Raw genomic sequence first — 20,219 nt, 5'->3', positions numbered from 1 at the left:
TTCCTTCAATAGCATTTAATATCTGTGTTTTCTACACAGAGAGTAGAAATTATGCAGCCTAGTTCATGACCATTGTCTACAGTTGCATAGGGGAAAAATATTACTTTAGCATGTCTCTTTTCCTTTTCATACAGTCAAAGGTAGTCTTGTTTAAAAAGTTAGTCAAAACCGTTCATTTTGCATTACTGTAATAAAATACATATTTTACTGTAGTATTAGGATCATCTAGGCCACTGGTTCCCAAACTGGCCCATGGCATGTCCGTGAAGAACATTTACAATTTGATTTCTATAGAATTCAAATTGTAATACAATATGTAAGACGTAAAGAATACAGTTAGCAATCATACAGCATCTAGCACAACACAATACAATTTCTACAACAGGCAGAAAAGCCATTAAGTTGTCTATCAAGACTGTCAGCCATTTCCAGGTGGACTGTGGGGGGAAAAAAGGGTTGGGAACCAGCAATCTGGCTATTTTGCTTTTTCCTTGGCCCTGTCAGCAGAGTGAAGATTTGTAGCACATTTATAGTGCAATCTACACATTTACTCTGAAGCAAGTATTACTGTGTTCAACACACCTTGGGATTCCAGTCCTTTATATTATATATTTTAAAATATTTTAGGGCAGTGGTACCATTTAGGACATAGCATACAGAACAAGTAACACCTAATTTGAACTTCAACTGAAACATCCTGTACTTTTCAAAAATTGTTTGTAAAAAAAGTGTCAACAAAAACAGTCTTAAATTTCGTGTTGAACAGAACAAATACATTGCTGTTTAAGACAATGATATTTTGCTGAAAGAATGGCGGTATTCTGTTTTTAGTTGACCCTGCATGATAAAGATTATTCTGGTAGTAGCCACCCACATCTGGAGTGCTTGGCTCCAGGCTGCAGATTTTGGGTGAGTAGGTCAATTAAGGGTGTCTCCTTAAAAGAGCTGGTACAACACATGCATCTATTCCATCAGTATGTGCTGCTTCCTTTACTTATACCAACTGTACTGAAGGAAGGTTCTGAGAAGGTTCCCAAGAGCATGAGGTAACCCTAAAGCACCCCCACCCATTTTCTTAAACTACATGGCTACACATATTCCATCTTCAACTATCTTATCATAGACAACCAGAGGAAGGATTCCTTCAATGCATGCTGTAGATGAAGTGAGGATTCTCTTCTGCATTGACAATTGTAAATACGGAAGCAGAGTATGAGATAGTAATCTTGAATAGATTATGCCAGTTAGCCTGGGTGCTCTTTCTCTACAGCTCAAAGATAGACTGGGCTAGTGCTGTGCAGAACCAGGGGCTTAAAGTGTTCTGAAAATAAAATGCTGTTTTCTTTTTAACTTTAAGTGGTCCCAATTCTTTAAAACCCTGCTATGATTTACTAATAGGCAAAAACCTTGCGGTTTAAGAATGTACCTATAGCCCACAGATATTTCTATTACTTTTAAAAGGGAAACTGGGCAGCTATAGTGAATGCACCAGGGGAGCAGGAGGCCTGACCTCCTCTCTGAGATATTGTATTGCCCTACAAATTTGTCAAAATGCAAACACAATTTGAGTTGTTTTTTCACAGTCCAATCCACTTCCTGTGTAGCTTAGAAGAATTTGGTAACGTGCCTCTGAGCATATGGTGCGTGGTAGCAACACCTGCCATCTGCAAAGACAGAGAATTAAATTTTTGTGTTTGTTGGTGTTCTTACTTTGCTTCTTTCCTGTGTTACTATTGTTCCTACAGAGAATCTAATCTAGAAAATTTTATTTCCCTCATTATTCATCTAGAAAACTGTTGTCAAATTTATTTTTATTCAAAGTCTTTTTATTGGTCAATGTCATATGATGGTGAAGACAGCCTTTTGTGTTTCAAATTGGATGTTATGTTCTGTTTCTATTTTGGGTGCATTAACAGTTGAATCTGAAACTGCAGTTTGATGTAACGTCAGACTGATTACAATATGTTGCTACTTAAGCAATGACACTAGCTGGTGGAAAAAACAAACTTAGCCTGCCCAAGATGCATGTTTTCAGCCTGCTATGCTTAAACTACTCCACTTAAGGAAAGATGGGCATGGTCAATTAAAAACATAGAGCACACCTACATTTTGCTAGAATATATTTCACCTCCCACTGTTTTATCTTGTGCAAACTGAGACACTCCTCATGTCCATTGGAAACTATTCTGCAGAACAGTCAGTGCTATTATTCCACAATTGTTTGGGGAGCTTTTTTTAGTGTTGCAAAGTGTTGCTGTACTTCACATATGCACAGAAGCAGAAGCAAAAGAGAATGATTTACTATAAATGGTATGAAATGATTTACTATAGGAAACTTCACTAAAATTGCAAAGTAAATCAAACATATTTAAAGTGACTATCTAAACTATATGAACTGTTTTAATATTGTTGCTTCCTCCCTGCTAAAACAAGATCAGGACAGCACGTCTTGTGTTATTTGATTGCAGGTGTTGCCACCACTCACCATATGCTCAGAGGCACGTTACTGAATTCTTCCAAGCGACACAGCAAGTGGATTGAACTGTGAAAGACCAACCCAAATTCTGTTTGCATTTTGACAAATTTATAGGGCAGTCCAATATTTCAGAGAGGTCAGGTCTCCTGCTCCCCTGGTGCATTCACTATAGCTGCCCAATTTCCCTGCTTTTTAAAGTTTGATAGAAATATCTGTGGGCTATAGGTACATTCTTAGACCGCAAAGTTTTTTGCGTATTAGTGAATTTTTCTGCTTTTTAACCCGGGAGATAAGAAATGGGATCCTGTGTGTTTGTGAATGATCATTTGCATGCTTATTGAGTTCAGTGGGATTTACTCCCCTGCAATCATGCTTAGGATAAGTAAAACTGACCACAGGGGATTGTGAGGGGAGGAGGTGGAGGAGGGAGGGCAGAGGGGAAGAGGGGGATGGGAGCAGGCAGAAGGGGGAGGGAAAGGACAGGTTTGATCATTTGCATGTTTATTTAGTTCAGTGGGATTTACTCTCATGCAATTTATTACATTTAAACCCCACCTTTCTTTTCATGATAGAAACCCATAGAAAATATGGTTCCTAGGCAGTCTTCCATCGAGGCACTGACTAGACGCTTCAGCAGGGTGTTGGCCTCATGTGCCTTCAGACCAGAGGTAAAACTGACCCGGGGGGGGAGGGAGGGAGGGCTGGAGTGGGCAGGGGAGGAGGAAGGAAAAGAGGGAGAGGAAAGGGGAAGGAGGGGAAAGGCAGGTCTGATCATTTGCATGCTTATTGAGTTCAATGGGATTTATTCCTGTGCAATCATGGTTAGGATAGGTGAAACTGACCATGTGGGTGGAGGAGGGGGAGGGGAGAGGGAAGGAGAAAGGGAGAGGAGAGGGGAGCAGAAGGAGGGGCAAAGGGAGGGCAGGTTTGATCATATCCATGCTTATTGAGTTCAGTAGTATTTACTACCGTGCTTAAGATAGGTAAAACTGACCATGAGGAGGAGGAGAGGGCAGGAAGGGGGAGGGGAGATTTGATGGGTGGGCACTGGGCAGAGGGGAAGCCTCTTTCCTTTCCAAAAGGAGAACATTGTGAACAGTATCATTGCTTTTCAGCGTTTCCCCTACCTTTTTATTCTACAGTACGCACATGTAGCCTCCCACCCAAATTTAAACCAAAGCTGTCCCTGGTCACATCCACATGAGACCTTTATTTCAATTTAGACACCGTCATGGCTTCTCCCAAAGAATCCTGGGAAGTGTAGTTAGTGAAGGGTGCTCAGAGATGCTAGGAGATGGCGTTCCCCTCACAGAGCTTCAGTCAGAGTGGGTGACTGTTAAACCACTCTGGCCACTGGAGCTCTGTCAGGGGAATAGGAGTTTCCTCTCAGCCCCCTTCAGAAACTACACTTCTCAGGATTCTTTGGGGGAAGCCATGGCTGTCTCAGATGAAATAAAGCTCTGGTGTGGGTGTGGCCCATTGATCAGGCAAGGCTCTACAAATACTGAGAGACTACAACTCTCATCTTCCATGACCACTAGCTATAGTAGCTGGGGTGGATGGGAGTTGGAGTCCAACAACATCTGGAGGTCTACAGATTTCCCACTCCTGATCTAGAGAGATAAGATCAGCAGAGGGGGCCCTTCTGGTAATTCCCCCACCCTCAAAAGCCTGAAGGGTTGTGGTTGGGGAGAGGGCATTCTCTGTGGTAACCCGAGTTGTAGAATTCCCTCCCCACATAGGTGCATCTGGCAACTTTACTGTACAGTTTTTGGCAAATGCTGAAGGTGCACCCCTTTACCCTGCCCTTCAGCGCCTGAGATGTCTAGTTTTAGGGCCCACCCTATTTCCCCCCTCCCTTTTTTGTGATGTGATTTTAGATTGTTTAACTATTTATAATGATATATTTTAAAACTGTTATAACCCTCCCTGGGACCTTTGGGTGAAGGGCAGGTAATAAATTTACATGACAATAATGATAGATACGGGGTAGGTAATGGTGTGGCTTAGCCAAAAGGAACGTTGCAGGCACTGCTGACTACATGCCCAATAACCTGCTGAATGTTGCATGCTTCAGAAGCAAAGGGCAAAGTGCTTTGCAAGCCCTATACTTGCCTCTTGGGAAGCACTCAGCCCTGTGAACTATCTTCCCCTCTCACCTAAGCAGGCCAACTTTGTCAGGTTATTTACAGGTGGATGGCTCCTCCCACCTGTCAAAGTTGGACTTTGGGCATGGGGAGATACTAGACCAAAAAGGTTTCCAAGCCTTGCTCCATGGGGAGGGCTATACCTCAGTGGCAGGGCATTTACTTTGTACGCAGAAAGTCTCAATGTCAATGCCTGGTGTCTCCAAGGTAAAGCTGAGAATATTCCCAGAATGAGACCCTGGAGAGCTCTTCCAGTCAATGTAGGAGTGCGGAACTGCATCTGGACAGCAGGCAGGATCCATCCTTCCTCCCTCCACCTCTCAGTGGGTCTACCTGGACAGCTAAGCAGGGCTGCCTGTCAATCACCTGATGTCATTATGACAGCAACATGTAAGGGACCTGCTGTGCCACTTTTAAGGCTGGCTGTTAGCACCAGTCAACTGAGAGCTCATTTTTGAAGAGGGTGGCTCTCATTGCCAGTCAGCTGATCGGTGCTAACAGCCATTCAGCTGTACCAGAGAGTTTCTGATGGAGAATTCCCTTGTGTAGCCAACCTCAATGCAACTTCCTGTCTGCACCGAGAGGGAGCCTTGCTTGCCAATGAGCAGTCAGGAGCACACTTTAAGATCCCAATTGTTCCCTTTGCAGCCACATGTTTAGCTGCCCCCACCTGGCATCACAAGCGTTTCTGAGTTCAGGACTATCAGTTTTGTAAGGTTTTGTTTTGAAAGGAGCTTATGGGAAGCATCAGAATGGAATGGGGGTATTTTCAATTTAACATTGCGGAATGTGAAAAATCCATGCTGGCTATAGTATACAGCCACTCTTGTGGCTGTATAATCCAAAAACCAAATAGAGCACACACATTCACCTGGATGTTAAGTAGCAATGTACAGAATTTAAAAGGCATCAAAGTTTAGGCAGCAGATATTCAAGAAACTGCACTATCCAATAGACTGGGATTTTATCAAAACATAGCTACTGCTAGTGTTGATGCACTCAGCAGGAAGTAAGAATCTCTTTCGACTTCAACCACATTTGCATTAAACTCATACTAACCCTATTAATGCAACTGACAGACTGGCTTTCTGAACTTTTATTTTAAAAATCCCATACATACGTCAATGTCTTAACATAAATCAGAGAAAAAATAAATCAAAACTTGAGACATGACAAGGCAGTTGAACCAGCATTGCAAGAACTGCTCCACTTTGACACTTGAAACCCAGTTAAATAAGTTACAAAAACAATTTTCCAGAAAAGAAAATAGAAAGATTAACATAGTTTGCGTGTGATTTGCTAATAAGCTAGAGGTGACTATAGTGGTCAGAGATCAGTCCGCGAACTGGCTGCTTTTGGTGCATATTTAGGCATCAGTTCATTAATTTTTCTAATGTAATCCGACTTCTCTGCACAGCCTTTGCATGTTTCACCCCAGTCATCAAGAATCTTCTTCAGTTCTTTGACTCTCAATTTCTTCAAGTCCACAGTGCTCAAGTCAATCTGTTTATCTGATAAAGAGAAGGGCATGTTACTGTATGAAGCACAGTTTGTCCACAAGTTAGCTGCTCTCAGTTCAGATTTGTAGGGTGATCCCATGCACAAATTTCAGCAGAACCTGTTCCCAATTAAAATGGCATAGGAATGTATACAGATAACAGTGCTGAACGGACTGTCTGAAAGACTTAAGTGACCAAATGAATCTTTAAAGTGAACTCCTACCTATCAAATATTCCCTTGTACTTGGTGTCTTTTACTGGAACAAAGGTATTGTTCTTAATGCAGATTATAAAAATACATAATTCCTTGTGTTACTATGCTCGGTTGACGTAGCAACTACCTAAGTGTAGTACAAGTCACAGCACCTCCTAGAGACTACTTTTTCATTAAGACCGCCAGCTCTCACAGACAGCATCTATGCTTGGGCAAGATTAGATCATTAGATACAGCAGGGGCAGCGAACAGGATGCAGTGATGGGTCGCATCCTGAGGTTCCATACTTCCAACAGGGCCAATTACCTGATATCAGATGGCTGGTTTTTGCTTTGCAGCTGGCTCAAGTTGAAGCCGTGTTGACAAGTGAGGCTTGCATTTGGTGTGAAATATTAAAGGTGCCAAATGCAAGCCCACTTGCTGAGGAACAGTCAGAAGCACATCTTGAGACTCCCAATTGTTACTCTGCAGTCATGTCTTTACTTGTCCCACATCTGACATAACTGGGACCCCTGCCGGACTTAATTAGGCCTGCAGGCTGGACGTTCCCCACCAGTGATATACAGAGTCAGATTTTGCGGTTATTTAGAAGTAAGGAAGTGGAGCCACATCCTTGTTGGTTCCCATCAGCAAGCTTGTTTCTGCTTTTTCTGCAGCCAGATGCTTCTCAACTTCTTATCCTGCAACTTGTTGCCAATTGGAACAAATAAGGATGTCCCAGTACATTTTTGGAAGAAAGCTAGAAATGTCAAAAGAGGAACTAAAGACAAAACATTTCTATCATTTTCTAACACCACAAGCTAGAAGAGCAGGGGACACAGTGATCTTGTTTGGATGCAATGCTATACTATGCTTTATTATCACATACAATGAGCCTTGGGCTTGTGCACTCTGTTCTGGAGGCCACAAAAAGAGATTGAAAGCTTTCATTTCTGTTTTCAACTAACTGCAGTTAACCACTATGTTTGTACTTGGAACTGTGGTTATGGTTTTGGGGAAAAGTCATGATCATAAACCATAGTTTGAAGTTTGCTTGTTGCCCTGAAACAGCTAAGATGTTACTTAAGAAACATAATTAAGTTACAGTTTTCTGGGTTCAGACATAATGAGTAATTGCTGTTAGTTTAAAATGGTTGCAAAAGCTTCTGATGTCCTCTGGAATGGCTGAAAGGAGGAAGAGTGTGGAGCAGAGAGGTCACTAGTCTGAGGCTTATCCACATATTTGTTAAACCCTAGTGTACTGTAATGTCCTATGGGACACAGATACAAATAGTATTAATAAAGACGCAGATCTTTTTTGCCAATAAACCCATGATAGGGTCCTAAGTCACATACTGGGATGGGATAAGGATTTGAGGATCTTAACAGTAACCACGCATCTCTCCAAGCAATTTAACATAGCTAGTGTTTGTCATTACTGTATTATTACAGTAATTAAATCATTTTACAATACTACTTTCAAAAGAAAAATATACTAAAAGTCATAAACTCTGACAGAGGAGGAGTTGCAGCAAAAATATTTGTGGGGGAGACTTCAATTTTTCAGTATTTAGTTTTCAAAAATAGCAACATATCAATAAAAACACACAATGAAAACCTCAAATATTGGTTGTGCAGGAAATAAGGGAGAGCCAAGAGCTATAACCCCCCCCCCCCAGCAAAACAGGGCAGGACAGAAACTAACGTTGAAGGAAAAGTCAGAGAAAGGTTCTAACTTTCCTTTTCAAGGAGGACCACAGAGTCTGAGATGTATTTAAATTATTCAGGGATTGGGGAGTCAGATCTCCCTAAACTGGGTCCCTGATGGTGCTGCTCTCACAAACTGGAGAAAAGATTTATGTTTTTCCTTGCAGTCTCTTATATTTCCTGCAGCATCTAAAGTTTCCACTTTGCTTATTGCTTCACATTATGTTGGGACCCTTCTACATACAGCAGGGATGGGGAACCTTTCTGGCTTCAGGGGCCACATAAAGACAGGTGGGCAGGGGCAACCTACCTGTCAAGCACAGGTCACAAGATTGACAGATGGGTCAAAATCCCTTGCCTGGGATTCCCAAGATTGGGAACCACATTGCAAAGGATGCTGCTAGTCCTATGCTTCGCAGGCCTCTCTGTGCTTCTCCTTTCCACCCCCAGTGTTGGAGGTGGAAAGGAGCCACAGAGCAGCACTGGGATGGAGAAACTGCTCCCCCTCCTTGAGCACAGCCTGCTCCTACCATCCATCAGCTGATGGGCAGATGAAAGTGTACCTTGCTCCAGCCAAGGAATAAGTGGAAGCCTACTTTAACTTCCCATTAGTTCCTCTAAAGCCCTGCCTTACATGCCCTACATCTGATGTCATATATGACATCAGGTGTAGGGCTGGTGGCAATGGCTCCCCCCAAACCACCTCATGGGCCAAATGGGAGGCCTGGCAGGCCATGTTTGGCTCACAGGATGCAGGTTCCCCTCTACTGACATACAGGTTACCATGCCAAGTTCCATCTGCTATTTTCCTCCCCTAGCTGCATTCTTACTTAGGATCATCATTTCAGTGACGGTCATCCTGATTAGAGTATTGACTTAAAAGTATTTTTACCTTGCTAACCAGCCTAAAAGACTTTTCTCAACCAGCCTTCAATGATCAGTAAACATACAGTCCCTGCCCTCAGGCAAACAACTGAAAAGATACAACAGGGCAGGAAAAGGGATGGGGAGAGGAGGAAAAAAGCAAACTCAGGTGTTAGCGTTTAATTACAAAGTTCTTGTTCGAGTTCTTTGTGGCAGAGAGGGAGAAACAAGCTCTTGCAGCTGCTCATTCTTTGGCTGATGGGTGGGGCTGGGCCGGTGTCCCCCTTGTCATGAAGTTTTTCCTGGGAGACAAGGGAAGCAGTCTCCTAGTGGCCCTTGGTCATAATGTCAGCCGGCAAAGTGTGCTGCCCTTCAGCTCTGACATCCCTAAGCAACCAGAGTACAGCCCCAACTGTACAGATTGTCTTCCCCTCATGGGCTCCTGTTCCTTCCCCAACTTCAGAGTTTGTGACAAAGCATATCTTGCCTTTTGGGGACATATTAGCCACTATGGCTTGCTGACCAGGAAGTGAGAGACCAAAATTGAACATATGGGCCTGAGTCTTGGAGCGGAAGGCTAAACCCATTTGGTCATTACATATGACTTAGTTCAAAGTTGTGTGAAATTTGAACCAACGCTGGTAACCAACTTCTGCTTATACTCACCATATTTCAGTTCACAGATCTGACCATCCTTCTTCTTCAGTTTCTCACAAACCTTCTCGACAGGGATGTGATTACTTAACGGTTTGGACACCTCATTAATTATTTTAGTGGCTGCATCACTGGTTGCTCCAATGTAATAGCACTAGAAGGGAACAAACAAAGTGGGTGATCAGGAAATAATTTTAAAAAAATTCTTTTTTGTTGCGCCTTCTTTTCAGCAGTCTTGTCAAATCTGTCTCAAACAGGAAAGTGCCAACATGTTAATGCTAACTGCTAACTGACCGCTTTTAGTGCACCAAGGCACTTGTTTGTTCTTTGTAGGAATTATGGAAGGTCAATCAAAGCCTCTCTACTGCCAACAGCAGGGATGGGGAACACAAGGCTCTACAAATACTGAGAGACTACAACTCTCATCTTCCATGACCACTAGCTATAGTAGCTGGGGTGGATGGGAGTTGGAGTCCAACAACATCTGGAGGTCTACAGATTTCCCACCCCTGATCTAGAGAGATAAGATCAGCAGAGGGGGCCCTTCTGGTAATTCCCCCACCCTCAAAAGCCTGAAGGGTTGTGGTTGGGGAGAGGGCATTCTCTGTGGTAACCCGAGTTGTAGAATTCCCTCCCCACATAGGTGCATCTGGCAACTTTACTGTACAGTTTTTGGCAAATGCTGAAGGTGCACCCCTTTACCCTGCCCTTCAGCGCCTGAGATGTCTAGTTTTAGGGCCCACCCTATTTCCCCCCTCCCTTTTTTGTGATGTGATTTTAGATTGTTTAACTATTTATAATGATATATTTTAAAACTGTTATAACCCTCCCTGGGACCTTTGGGTGAAGGGCAGGTAATAAATTTACATGACAATAATGATAGATACGGGGTAGGTAATGGTGTGGCTTAGCCAAAAGGAACGTTGCAGGCACTGCTGACTACATGCCCAATAACCTGCTGAATGTTGCATGCTTCAGAAGCAAAGGGCAAAGTGCTTTGCAAGCCCTATACTTGCCTCTTGGGAAGCACTCAGCCCTGTGAACTATCTTCCCCTCTCACCTAAGCAGGCCAACTTTGTCAGGTTATTTACAGGTGGATGGCTCCTCCCACCTGTCAAAGTTGGACTTTGGGCATGGGGAGATACTAGACCAAAAAGGTTTCCAAGCCTTGCTCCATGGGGAGGGCTATACCTCAGTGGCAGGGCATTTACTTTGTACGCAGAAAGTCTCAATGTCAATGCCTGGTGTCTCCAAGGTAAAGCTGAGAATATTCCCAGAATGAAACCCTGGAGAGCTCTTCCAGTCAATGTAGGAGTGCGGAACTGCATCTGGACAGCAGGCAGGATCCATCCTTCCTCCCTCCACCTCTCAGTGGGTCTACCTGGACAGCTAAGCAGGGCTGCCTGTCAATCACCTGATGTCATTATGACAGCAACATGTAAGGGACCTGCTGTGCCACTTTTAAGGCTGGCTGTTAGCACCAGTCAACTGAGAGCTCATTTTTGAAGAGGGTGGCTCTCATTGCCAGTCAGCTGATCGGTGCTAACAGCCATTCAGCTGTACCAGAGAGTTTCTGATGGAGAATTCCCTTGTGTAGCCAACCTCAATGCAACTTCCTGTCTGCACCGAGAGGGAGCCTTGCTTGCCAATGAGCAGTCAGGAGCACACTTTAAGATCCCAATTGTTCCCTTTGCAGCCACATGTTTAGCTGCCCCCACCTGGCATCACATATGATGTCAAGTAGAGGTGGTTCAGGGAAAGCAGCCTCACAGGCCAAACCAGGACCCTTTGTGGGCCTAATTGGGCACACAGGGTGGAGGTTCCCCACTGCTGGTGTAGACAGTACTGAACTAGATGGAACAATAATCAGACTTGGTATAAGGCAGCTTCCTATGTTCTTACTCATCTATTGCAGTTTGGTGAGAAAAAGCGGCTGTTTTTCTTGAACAATTATACACACTACTGTTTCACGGCTACCATTGCAACCACTCTTATTTGTCGCTAACAAGGAAGGATGTACTTCAAACTGACTTGAGTCCAAAACTTTTGTGTGGATAGGCTTGTTTATAACAAGGCCCTTTCGAGTGGACACCTTACACTCTGTGGCTTGAGACTATGTACAGTTAATTGCACTTGACTGGCCCAGTCTCTTGCGTCTTTGCCTGCAACTGGCAAAACCCACTTGATAATTTGCTATGGGTTGATTTAATGAGCTAGCAACCCAACAGAAAAGTTATGTTCAAAATGGGCCATGAGAAAAGTGGTCCCTGAATGGAAATCAGTTAAGTCCTGACTTGGGGTTTGAAATGAGCAAAGAACATATGAATCCAATGGAGGTCTGGATGTTAGCAAAAAAGTCAAGACCTAATCCTGACAAGACAGAAGTGCTGTTGGTTAGACAGATAGGCATTTGGGGATTAGCACACAATCTGGTTTGCACAGGGTTGTTCTCCCCTTGAACAATCAGGTCCACATTTGGGACGGCTCCTGGATATAACATTACTCTTAGATGCCCCGGTGGTGGCACTGTCAGAGAAGTCCTCCTGTGGAGTTCGGGCTGGTGTGCCAGCTGCATTCTTTAACAGAAAAAACAGATCTGGCCAACATTATGTGATGTTCTGGGGATATTTTGTTCTGAGTCTCATTGCAAACAGAGACTTTGCTGGGGGGACACAGTGCAGGGCCTTCTCTGTTGGAGCCCCAGAGGGTGGGAGCTACCTTTCTCAGGAACTCTGGCTAGCCCCATCACTGATAGCATTTCAGTGCCTCTAAATAAATCTTCATTTTGCCATACTTTTAGCCTAGATATCCAATTCTTGTTTTAGTATCTCTCTCCCGTCCCATGTTATTACTATTATGCTTCATTAATTAAAGCTGCATTGTTTTAATTGAATGTGTTAAGTCGCCTTGGACAGCCCCTGCTGGAATAAAGTGAGGGATAAAATCTTTTAAATAAGGGTGTTTTTTACCCCTAACATCTTGGTAGAGCTTGCCTGAATTCAATACTTGAACAGGATTATGTTATCTTTCAAGAACTCCTATCCACTAGAAGCATTAAGTATTGTGGGCCCAATTCTGTGGAACTCCGTCCTGGCTAAGATCAGAGAGGGCGCCTCTCTGTTGAACCTCTGGTGCATGGTGAAGGCTTTTATTTCAGCAGGCATTTCAAGTAAGGTCTTGCTTTTAAGGTTAATTTGAACTGATTTTATCTCTTTTGTAACATTATTGTACACTGCTTAGACCACAGTGTTAAGCAGCATATAATATGCTGAAATAAACAGATTTTGATCTGTTCACTATCTCCTCTTTGTCTTATTTGATTGCCAAGAACTTGACCAGCTCCACTGGGTGTTCTCTCCTTCAAGTGTCACCTGGCAGCAGAAGAGGAAGAGAAGGGAAGCAAGGCCACTTCATCAGCTCTGCTACATTTGGCTCCTCCTCTTTCTTCAACTATTTCCATTCCAGTTGATTGTTATAAGAATTTCTATTTAACTTTTAAGAATGTGTGCCCAAGTTTGCTTTTTTTCCTTCCCTCCCCCTTTCCTATTGGGGTCATTTTTTAAAGACTGTAAGCTGGGACTCTCTTGTTTTTATTTATATGTAAGCTGCTCTAACTGCCTTTTCAGCTGAAGAATAAAGTAAAAATGCTTTAAATAAATACACCTGGTCACTGATACTTACCATACGGTTCTCTTTGCCTTTTGCTTCTTTACATGATTTTAAAAGTTCTTTTTCAATACTGTTTGGTGTGAACTCTACATTCTTGTCCTGTAGGCTCTGGTAGAATCTTCCCAGGAATGAAACACACACTGTGAAGTGAAGGAGACATAATGCTGAAGCTAACCTCTTATCTGAAATGTTCCTATCTTATACATTGAGGTAACTTAGTCATACATGAATGTTTGATCAAAAGACAACCTACTAGCGTACAAGAAAAAGAAAGTCTGTTGCCACAGAACTTCCAGAAGTGTACAGAATTGTACAATAATTGTGATTTATTAGCGATGAATTAGGAGCACTGCACATGTGTAAGGACACTATTATTATTTCATGTGTTCTAAGGATGAGATTTTACATTTAATACTGGTTCCAGAAACAAACTATGGCACCAATATACATGAATAAAGGCAATTCTTCAAGCTGGTGCTTAATTCAGCTGAGGACTGTACAACAAAGAATCCAAGCACAGAGCCTTCTTGCAAGAGTATGCAGTTCACTCACAGTACCTCAGCTTTAGTGTGAAACCAGAAACGGCAGTACATGGGAAGAGACCTTCAACCTGTGATGGAGCCAAGCAGAAGGGAGGAGCTATGCATGTCACTGCAATTATGTGACATAGCTGTTACATTCCACTGCATATCCTAGTCAGCATCAATAAGAAGGCCAGTTACAGAAAGGGATGAAGAAAGAATTTACAGTATTTAGGCAACTTGTATCCTACCCTACATTCTAGGTTCTCTGGGCAAGTCACAAAAAAGCAGCATCTCTCTTTAAAACACATATTCCAAGGAGAAGAAAGCCAATAACCTGTTAACAATATAAAATGGGAATAGCACTAATACCCCTGAGCCTGAACAGCCCACTAGGTTTTCACCTAATGTCTGCATGGCAGTACTGTGGGTACCAAAGGAATTTCAAGGAAAGCATTTCTAAGTTAGGGTGCCACCACAGAAAAGGCCCACCGACACACCAGTGTATAGTTCCCAGCAGCAGGAAGCAAAGGAGAGGGGGCATTCCTGGAAGAACTTCATTCAGAGGCAGAAACCTACAGAGAGGCATTCTTTCAAGTATTTAGATTCAAAACAATTCAGGGCTTTGTATACCATTTGTATAACCTTGAATCCAGACCTTAGACAAATTGGTACAATCCTTTTACCATCCTTCCTTTGCTAGCAGCAACAGTAGACAAGAAACTGAACAATCCCTTTTCATTATGGAAGTAGCACCCTGACAACTATAGGACCTCAAAATTGCTTCCAAACGAGTGGGTCTATCTTCCTCTTTATATCAACTTCTTCCAATAACTTCTTGGGAGCCCTTTGGCATCAGGTATCTTTTCAAGCGGATGATCAGTTCACAGAAACAGAATACAGCCTCATCTTCTTCAAAGCCATTACAGCCATAAGTAATATTGCTTTCTCTATTGAGATGTATTCGCTGGCAGCTACAAGAACTTTTCTTCCTCATAACAACCCTGCAAGGTACTCTAGTGTTACTCCCGTTTAAAGGAAATGAACGGGGGAGAAGAGTGAATATGAGACAACACTCGCAACCAATTTCGGACCTGAGGTGCGCGCATGTGTGAGTATGTTGTAATCTGGCCGCGCTAGTAATCCCCTCCTTGCCTCTGTTACTCTCGGCGAAGCTCTGGGGAAATCTCTAAACTCCATGACGGTTAGTGCCTCCCCTTGCCCAGACCCTCCAACCCCCGCCGTCGCCTCACCTTCGCAGTCTCCCTCCCGCAGACCGTGACTGTCTCCGGGGAACAAGATCAAGGCCAGCGCAGCCCAGAGCCCGTTGGCCGTCCGCATCCTACCTCTCGTACTCCGCCTTAGCTGCTCGCTTGGCTCGTACTAAAAACCCCTCCACAGCCGGCACCTTGACGACACGCTCACCGCCCACTCACAGCCCGATTGGCTGCCCTTTACCCCCTTTTTGCTACGTTGAAGGTTGCTATTGGATTAGTGTATTCCAAGTCTCCACGCTACCTTTCCTGGTTGGCCAAGCGGCTTTCAGGACAGGAGAGTTGGCGGCCGCCGATTGGATCAATGACCACGGAATGAAACGAGGGAGATGCTCACATAGTACAAGCCATACCCGGTAGTGGAGCCATATTTATTAATGGCAAAGGTGAGCTACGCGTAGGAAGACAGCACCGCCATGTTTGTTTGGGGTATGTTCTTATTCCTGGGACTAAAGCGGGCGGAAAGTGACGGGGGCAAATACCCACGTCCTGACGGGTCCGCCTTGGGCGTTTTGCAACTGTAATTCAGTACATAACGCGAGAGCCGTGAATATCGCGGCTTTGCTCCATGAAAGTATAGTTGCAGTACTGCGAGGCACTAACGTGGGGCTCGGCTATTCTCGCGTCATCATTGCTCGCCGCCGAACGTCGCAGCCGGCCTTCCTCGGGCTGCAGTCCCAGCGACCCTGGAAGCGCAGTGGGCTTCACACACGGTAGAGAAGTGTCTGCGGTAGGTCCCTTTTTAAGCACCGGCACGACTTGAGGCCCCTCCCTAGGACTATTCTCAGTCCAGAAGCCAACATTTGTTACAAGCCACTTCTTCCTTTTTACAAACAATTTCGCTCTGAAAAAAAAAGTTGAGGAACTACTAAGAAGCAGAGCTTGGAAAAGTTACTTTTTTGAACTACAGCTCCCATCAGCCCAATGCAGTGGCCATGCTGGCTGGGGCTGATGGGAGTTGTAGTTAAAAAAAAAAGTAACTTCCAAGCTCTGCTAAGCAGTAACCACTTGTCAAATAATTGGAGCTCCAAGGCAAATGTTTCTTGAAGATGAAGATGGGTTTAATTATTGGGCTATCTACAAGTGTTCACAAGGAGCCTCTGATTAGGGGAAGGGAGATTTGAAGTGAGACAAAACCTTACCTCTGGGAGATTGGTGCCAGTTCCAGGACTGGACTCACATTCATCTGGAAGATGTATGTTATACAGATCAAGAGTACAAACTGCACAAATTCAAAAATCAGCCTGTGGTGTTAAATTTCAGGAAATTAAAATATTGGGAAATTTTAAAAACTGGATTATTTTTTGGGGGGGAATTAAAAATATACAATGCTTATTTTTACCATCTTTTACAGATTGAAAATCACTTTGTTATCATGTATTTGTGTGCCATATATATCATGCTTGGTATATTAAAAGTAACAGTTTATTCAGACAATAACTACAAATTTAATTTTACTTTTGAATATATATACATATGTTACAAATGGCACTACAAGCTGCTGAATTGTAAACAACCTAGCATTTCTTTTGTTTTGCCAGTTATGAACAGGCCAAAGACCAATAAAAACAGGAGAAGCCATCAATGTTATTGTAAAAAAAGAAGAAATTATAAATTCTGGAAATTATGTCTTCTCTAGTCCTCCACTAAGACTTATTGAATACTACATGAAATTTAATCAGTCTCATTTTCTGAGTTATCACTATAAGTTTCTGCTTCTTCATATTTGTCATCATGACTTTCTAAATGCTGATTTGCCTAGATTGAAACAAACTTCTATACCCTTTTACATGTCATAGAACAAAATTTTTTCAAGCTTTTGAAAAAAACAAAAAGAATTTGCTGCAGCAGCAGCCAGGAACATTGGGCTAAAAACAGTGCAAGCCCTATGTGCTCAAATATTCCAGGTCTATAAGCTGTGTGCCACAAAATGGCACTTCTGCTACTTTGGAAGATGCATGGTCTGTGAGCAGACAGTTGTCAGGCTGTCAGGAATGTATCCCTGCTCATAAAAGGCAATTACAGTTATTTGATATACTCTCAAATTGAATTTGAGGTGAGAGCCAAATACTAGAAAGGCAAAAGTTTTAACAGATAAATTATAAGCCTCAAATAGAAGAAACAAACGTCTAAGGGGGACTTTTAAATATGCAACACATTTAACACAACACAGATATTTCTTTGCCACAGAAATATCCAACTCTCCCTTTAGTTGGATTAAGATCCAGAATTACAAAAGGAAAGCCAACAGTTCCATCTCCTCCCCACAATATTTTTTTGCTGCTACAACTAATGAATCCCACAGAAGTAGAATGTCATATTACACTAACTGATCACTGCTACAGAATGAGATTATAGAAAAGACATTTGGTCTTACAGTGAAATGGTTTTCTCTGTGCATGTCAAAGATGACCTCAAGTGGGTAGCTAGCGCCATCTAGTAGTTGAAGACAGAAATAGTGCTGTTCAATTTTTTTCAAGGATTTCCTGCTCTCTGTGTCTCCTTATCACAGTTCTTTATGACAGGCACCTTAGACGAATACAGACTTAACAAATAAAAAACACAACTGAAGAGAAACAAACAGCATTCACATGCTCTCTGCTAAATCAAGCTTACTTAAACTATTATGGCAGTCCAGCCGTCATGGAGTGGCCCTGAGGTAATCTTTGACATACACAGAGAAAACCATTTCACGATAAGACCAAATGTATTTTCTCCTGTTCATGTAAAGATTAAATTAGGTAGGACATACCAAAACTGACCCATGGAGGGTGGGAACCTAGCTGGGGTGTAACAACCCTATTGGTCTGAGAGAACGTGCTGTAGCACACTCCTCCCAAAGGACGCCTCAGCAGAGGCGTAAGCATTTATGTTGTAATGTTTGATTAATGTGTTAGGATTAGCCCATGTAGCTGCTCTGCATATCTCCAAAAGGGAAGCATTGCAGTAAAACACTGTGGATATGGCTACCGCCCTAGTGGAGTGGGCCACTACTTTAGTTGGGCGAACAAGTCTCAGGGAAGCATATGCTAGTGTACCTTCCTAATGAAACTGAAAAGACAAATAAGCTATCCATTTGGTGGAAGGGTTTTGTTTTTGCAATATATACTTTAAAGGCTCTTCTCAGGTATAGAGAGTGCCATGTCTTCTCTGTGGGGTGGACTGGGCTGGGACAGAAAGAAGGAAGCACAAGCTCTTGTTGACAGTGGAAGTTAGACAACACTTTAGGATGGAAGGACAGTACGGAGAATGACCCTATCCTTATGAAATACACAGTAACGCCTGTCGACCGACAAGGCATTCAGCTCATACACTGTTCGGGCCAAGGTAACTGCCACTAGAAATAACACCTTGAAGGACAACAGGCAGAGAGGAACTTTACTGAGTGGTTCGAAGGGAGGTTTCTGGAGGGCAGTTAACACTTTGTGCAGGTCCCATGTTGGGTAGTTGTGCTCTGTAGGTGGTGTCGATATTGTGGCTCCATGATGGAAATGCTTCAGGAAGGGATGAGATCCCAGAGGATTTTCTGGGGATCTGGAGTGTATTGCTGACAGAGCCGAAGCTTTACACTTCAGCGTGTTGGGTCTGAGTCCCATCACTAACCTGTCCTGTAAGGAGATAACTTTGGTGATACTGGCTTTCTTAGAAGGTATCTTCTTCCTCTGAGACCAGGCTGAGAAGGCCTTCCAAGTGCCCTCGTAAATCTGAATAGTGGATGGACGCCGAGAGGCCATCATTGTCTCCACTCCCAGCGAGCTAAGGCCCTTTCTTAGCAAGCATCGCCTCTCAACTTCCAGACATGAAGCGCCAGCCATCCCGGGTCTGGGTGGAGAAGCTGTCCTTGTGATAGCAGATCCTCCCTGGGGGGAATCTGTCAAGGAGGGGTGACTGCCAGGTTGAGTAGTTCCAGGAACCAGGTTCTCCTTGGCCAATATGGAGCAACCAGCAGGACTGTAGCTTTCTCAGTCCAGGTCTTTTGGAGTACCCTCAGAATTACTGGGAGTGAAGGGAAGGCATACAACTGGCCTGTGGGCCACCGAGATGTCAGGGCATCTATTCCTTCTGCCTTTGGCATTGGGTACCTGGCAAAGAACCTTTTCACCTGCAGTTGAGGTGGGTGGCAAACAGATCCTTGGCCAATATGGAGCAACCAGCAGGACTGTAGCTTTCTCAGTCCAGGTCTTTTGGAGTACCCTCAGAATTACTGGGAGTGAAGGGAAGGCATACAACTGGCCTGTGGGCCACCGAGATGTCAGGGCATCTATTCCTTCTGCCTTTGGCATTGGGTACCTGGCAAAGAACCTTTTCACCTGCAGTTGAGGTGGGTGGCAAACAGATCCACTTTCACTCTTCCAAAGTGGTCCACTATCTGCTGAAAGGTGGAGTTTCCAATCCCCCTGATGGATTTGCTCCTGACTCAACCAGTCTGCTTGACTAATGTCCCTCTGAGGTATTCCCCCAGGATTGAGTCCAGATGGACCTCTGCCCATTGGAACAGTAATGAGGCTTCCCTCTGGAGCTGAGCCGACCGTGTGCCCCCCTGATGATTCAAATGAGCTTTGGCAATAATGTTGTCGGTTCTGACAAGCACCACCCCCAACTGCCTCAATCTCGCAAAGTGTTGTAGCGCTATTTATTTATTTATTTAATTTGTATCCCACCCTTCCTCCCAGCAGGAGCACTAGGCAGATCACGAGCAGTTCCAGCAGTTTGATGGGAGGTAAGGATTCCTGTGCTGACTAAGATCCTTGGACCATCTGGCCCTCACAAGTGGCTCTTTGCCAAGGGTCACGAAATGGGATTCCCCTTTGCAGATTGGGTTCATGCATACACCATAGTAGGGAGTGGCAAAACTTTTGTAATAGCCACCTTTGCCACCTTTGATGACGCCTGGCCACTATGTTGCTTTGGAAGGGTAGGGGGACGCGAGTGGTGATGTGTCCAGGGAGTGGTTTGAAATGTAGAGACCATAAGCCCTAGGACTGTTGCCAACTGCATGAGGTTCACTGATGGAGAGGTCAGCAGGTGATGTTGCCGTTTGTATCTTGTCTATTCTTAGACTGTGCCAGTCTTATAAATCTGTGTTCCGAGTCTATTGTCGTTCCCAGATGCACAGTGTGATAAGATGGACACAACTGGCTCTTGGATTGATTGATTAAGAACCTGTGGTTCTTTAGACATGCTAAGGTGATGTGTAGGTCTTCCCTTGATTTGT

The 20,219-nt window shown here is 43.7% G+C and overlaps 1 protein-coding gene across 1 annotated transcript; it reads right to left on the bottom strand.

The window, feature by feature from the left end:
- Window positions 1–5,704: 5,704 nt before the first annotated feature.
- On the bottom strand, window positions 5,705–15,170 carry MANF (mesencephalic astrocyte derived neurotrophic factor). The gene is made up of 4 exons (XM_061617890.1): window positions 14,984–15,170; window positions 13,222–13,349; window positions 9,553–9,694; window positions 5,705–6,134 (listed from the first exon to the last, which is right to left on the bottom strand). The coding sequence occupies exons 1-4, from the start codon at window positions 15,069–15,071 to the stop codon at window positions 5,950–5,952; spliced, it is 543 nt and encodes a 180-aa protein (XP_061473874.1). The 5' UTR covers window positions 15,072–15,170; the 3' UTR covers window positions 5,705–5,949.
- Window positions 15,171–20,219: the final 5,049 nt, after the last annotated feature.

The sequence above is a fragment of the Rhineura floridana genome, chromosome 3 (assembly GCF_030035675.1).
Source record: "Rhineura floridana isolate rRhiFlo1 chromosome 3, rRhiFlo1.hap2, whole genome shotgun sequence".
Lineage (NCBI taxonomy): Eukaryota > Metazoa > Chordata > Lepidosauria > Squamata > Rhineuridae > Rhineura > Rhineura floridana.
Note: the sequence above shows the minus strand (reverse complement) of the source record. Positions and strands in the feature narration are given on the sequence as shown.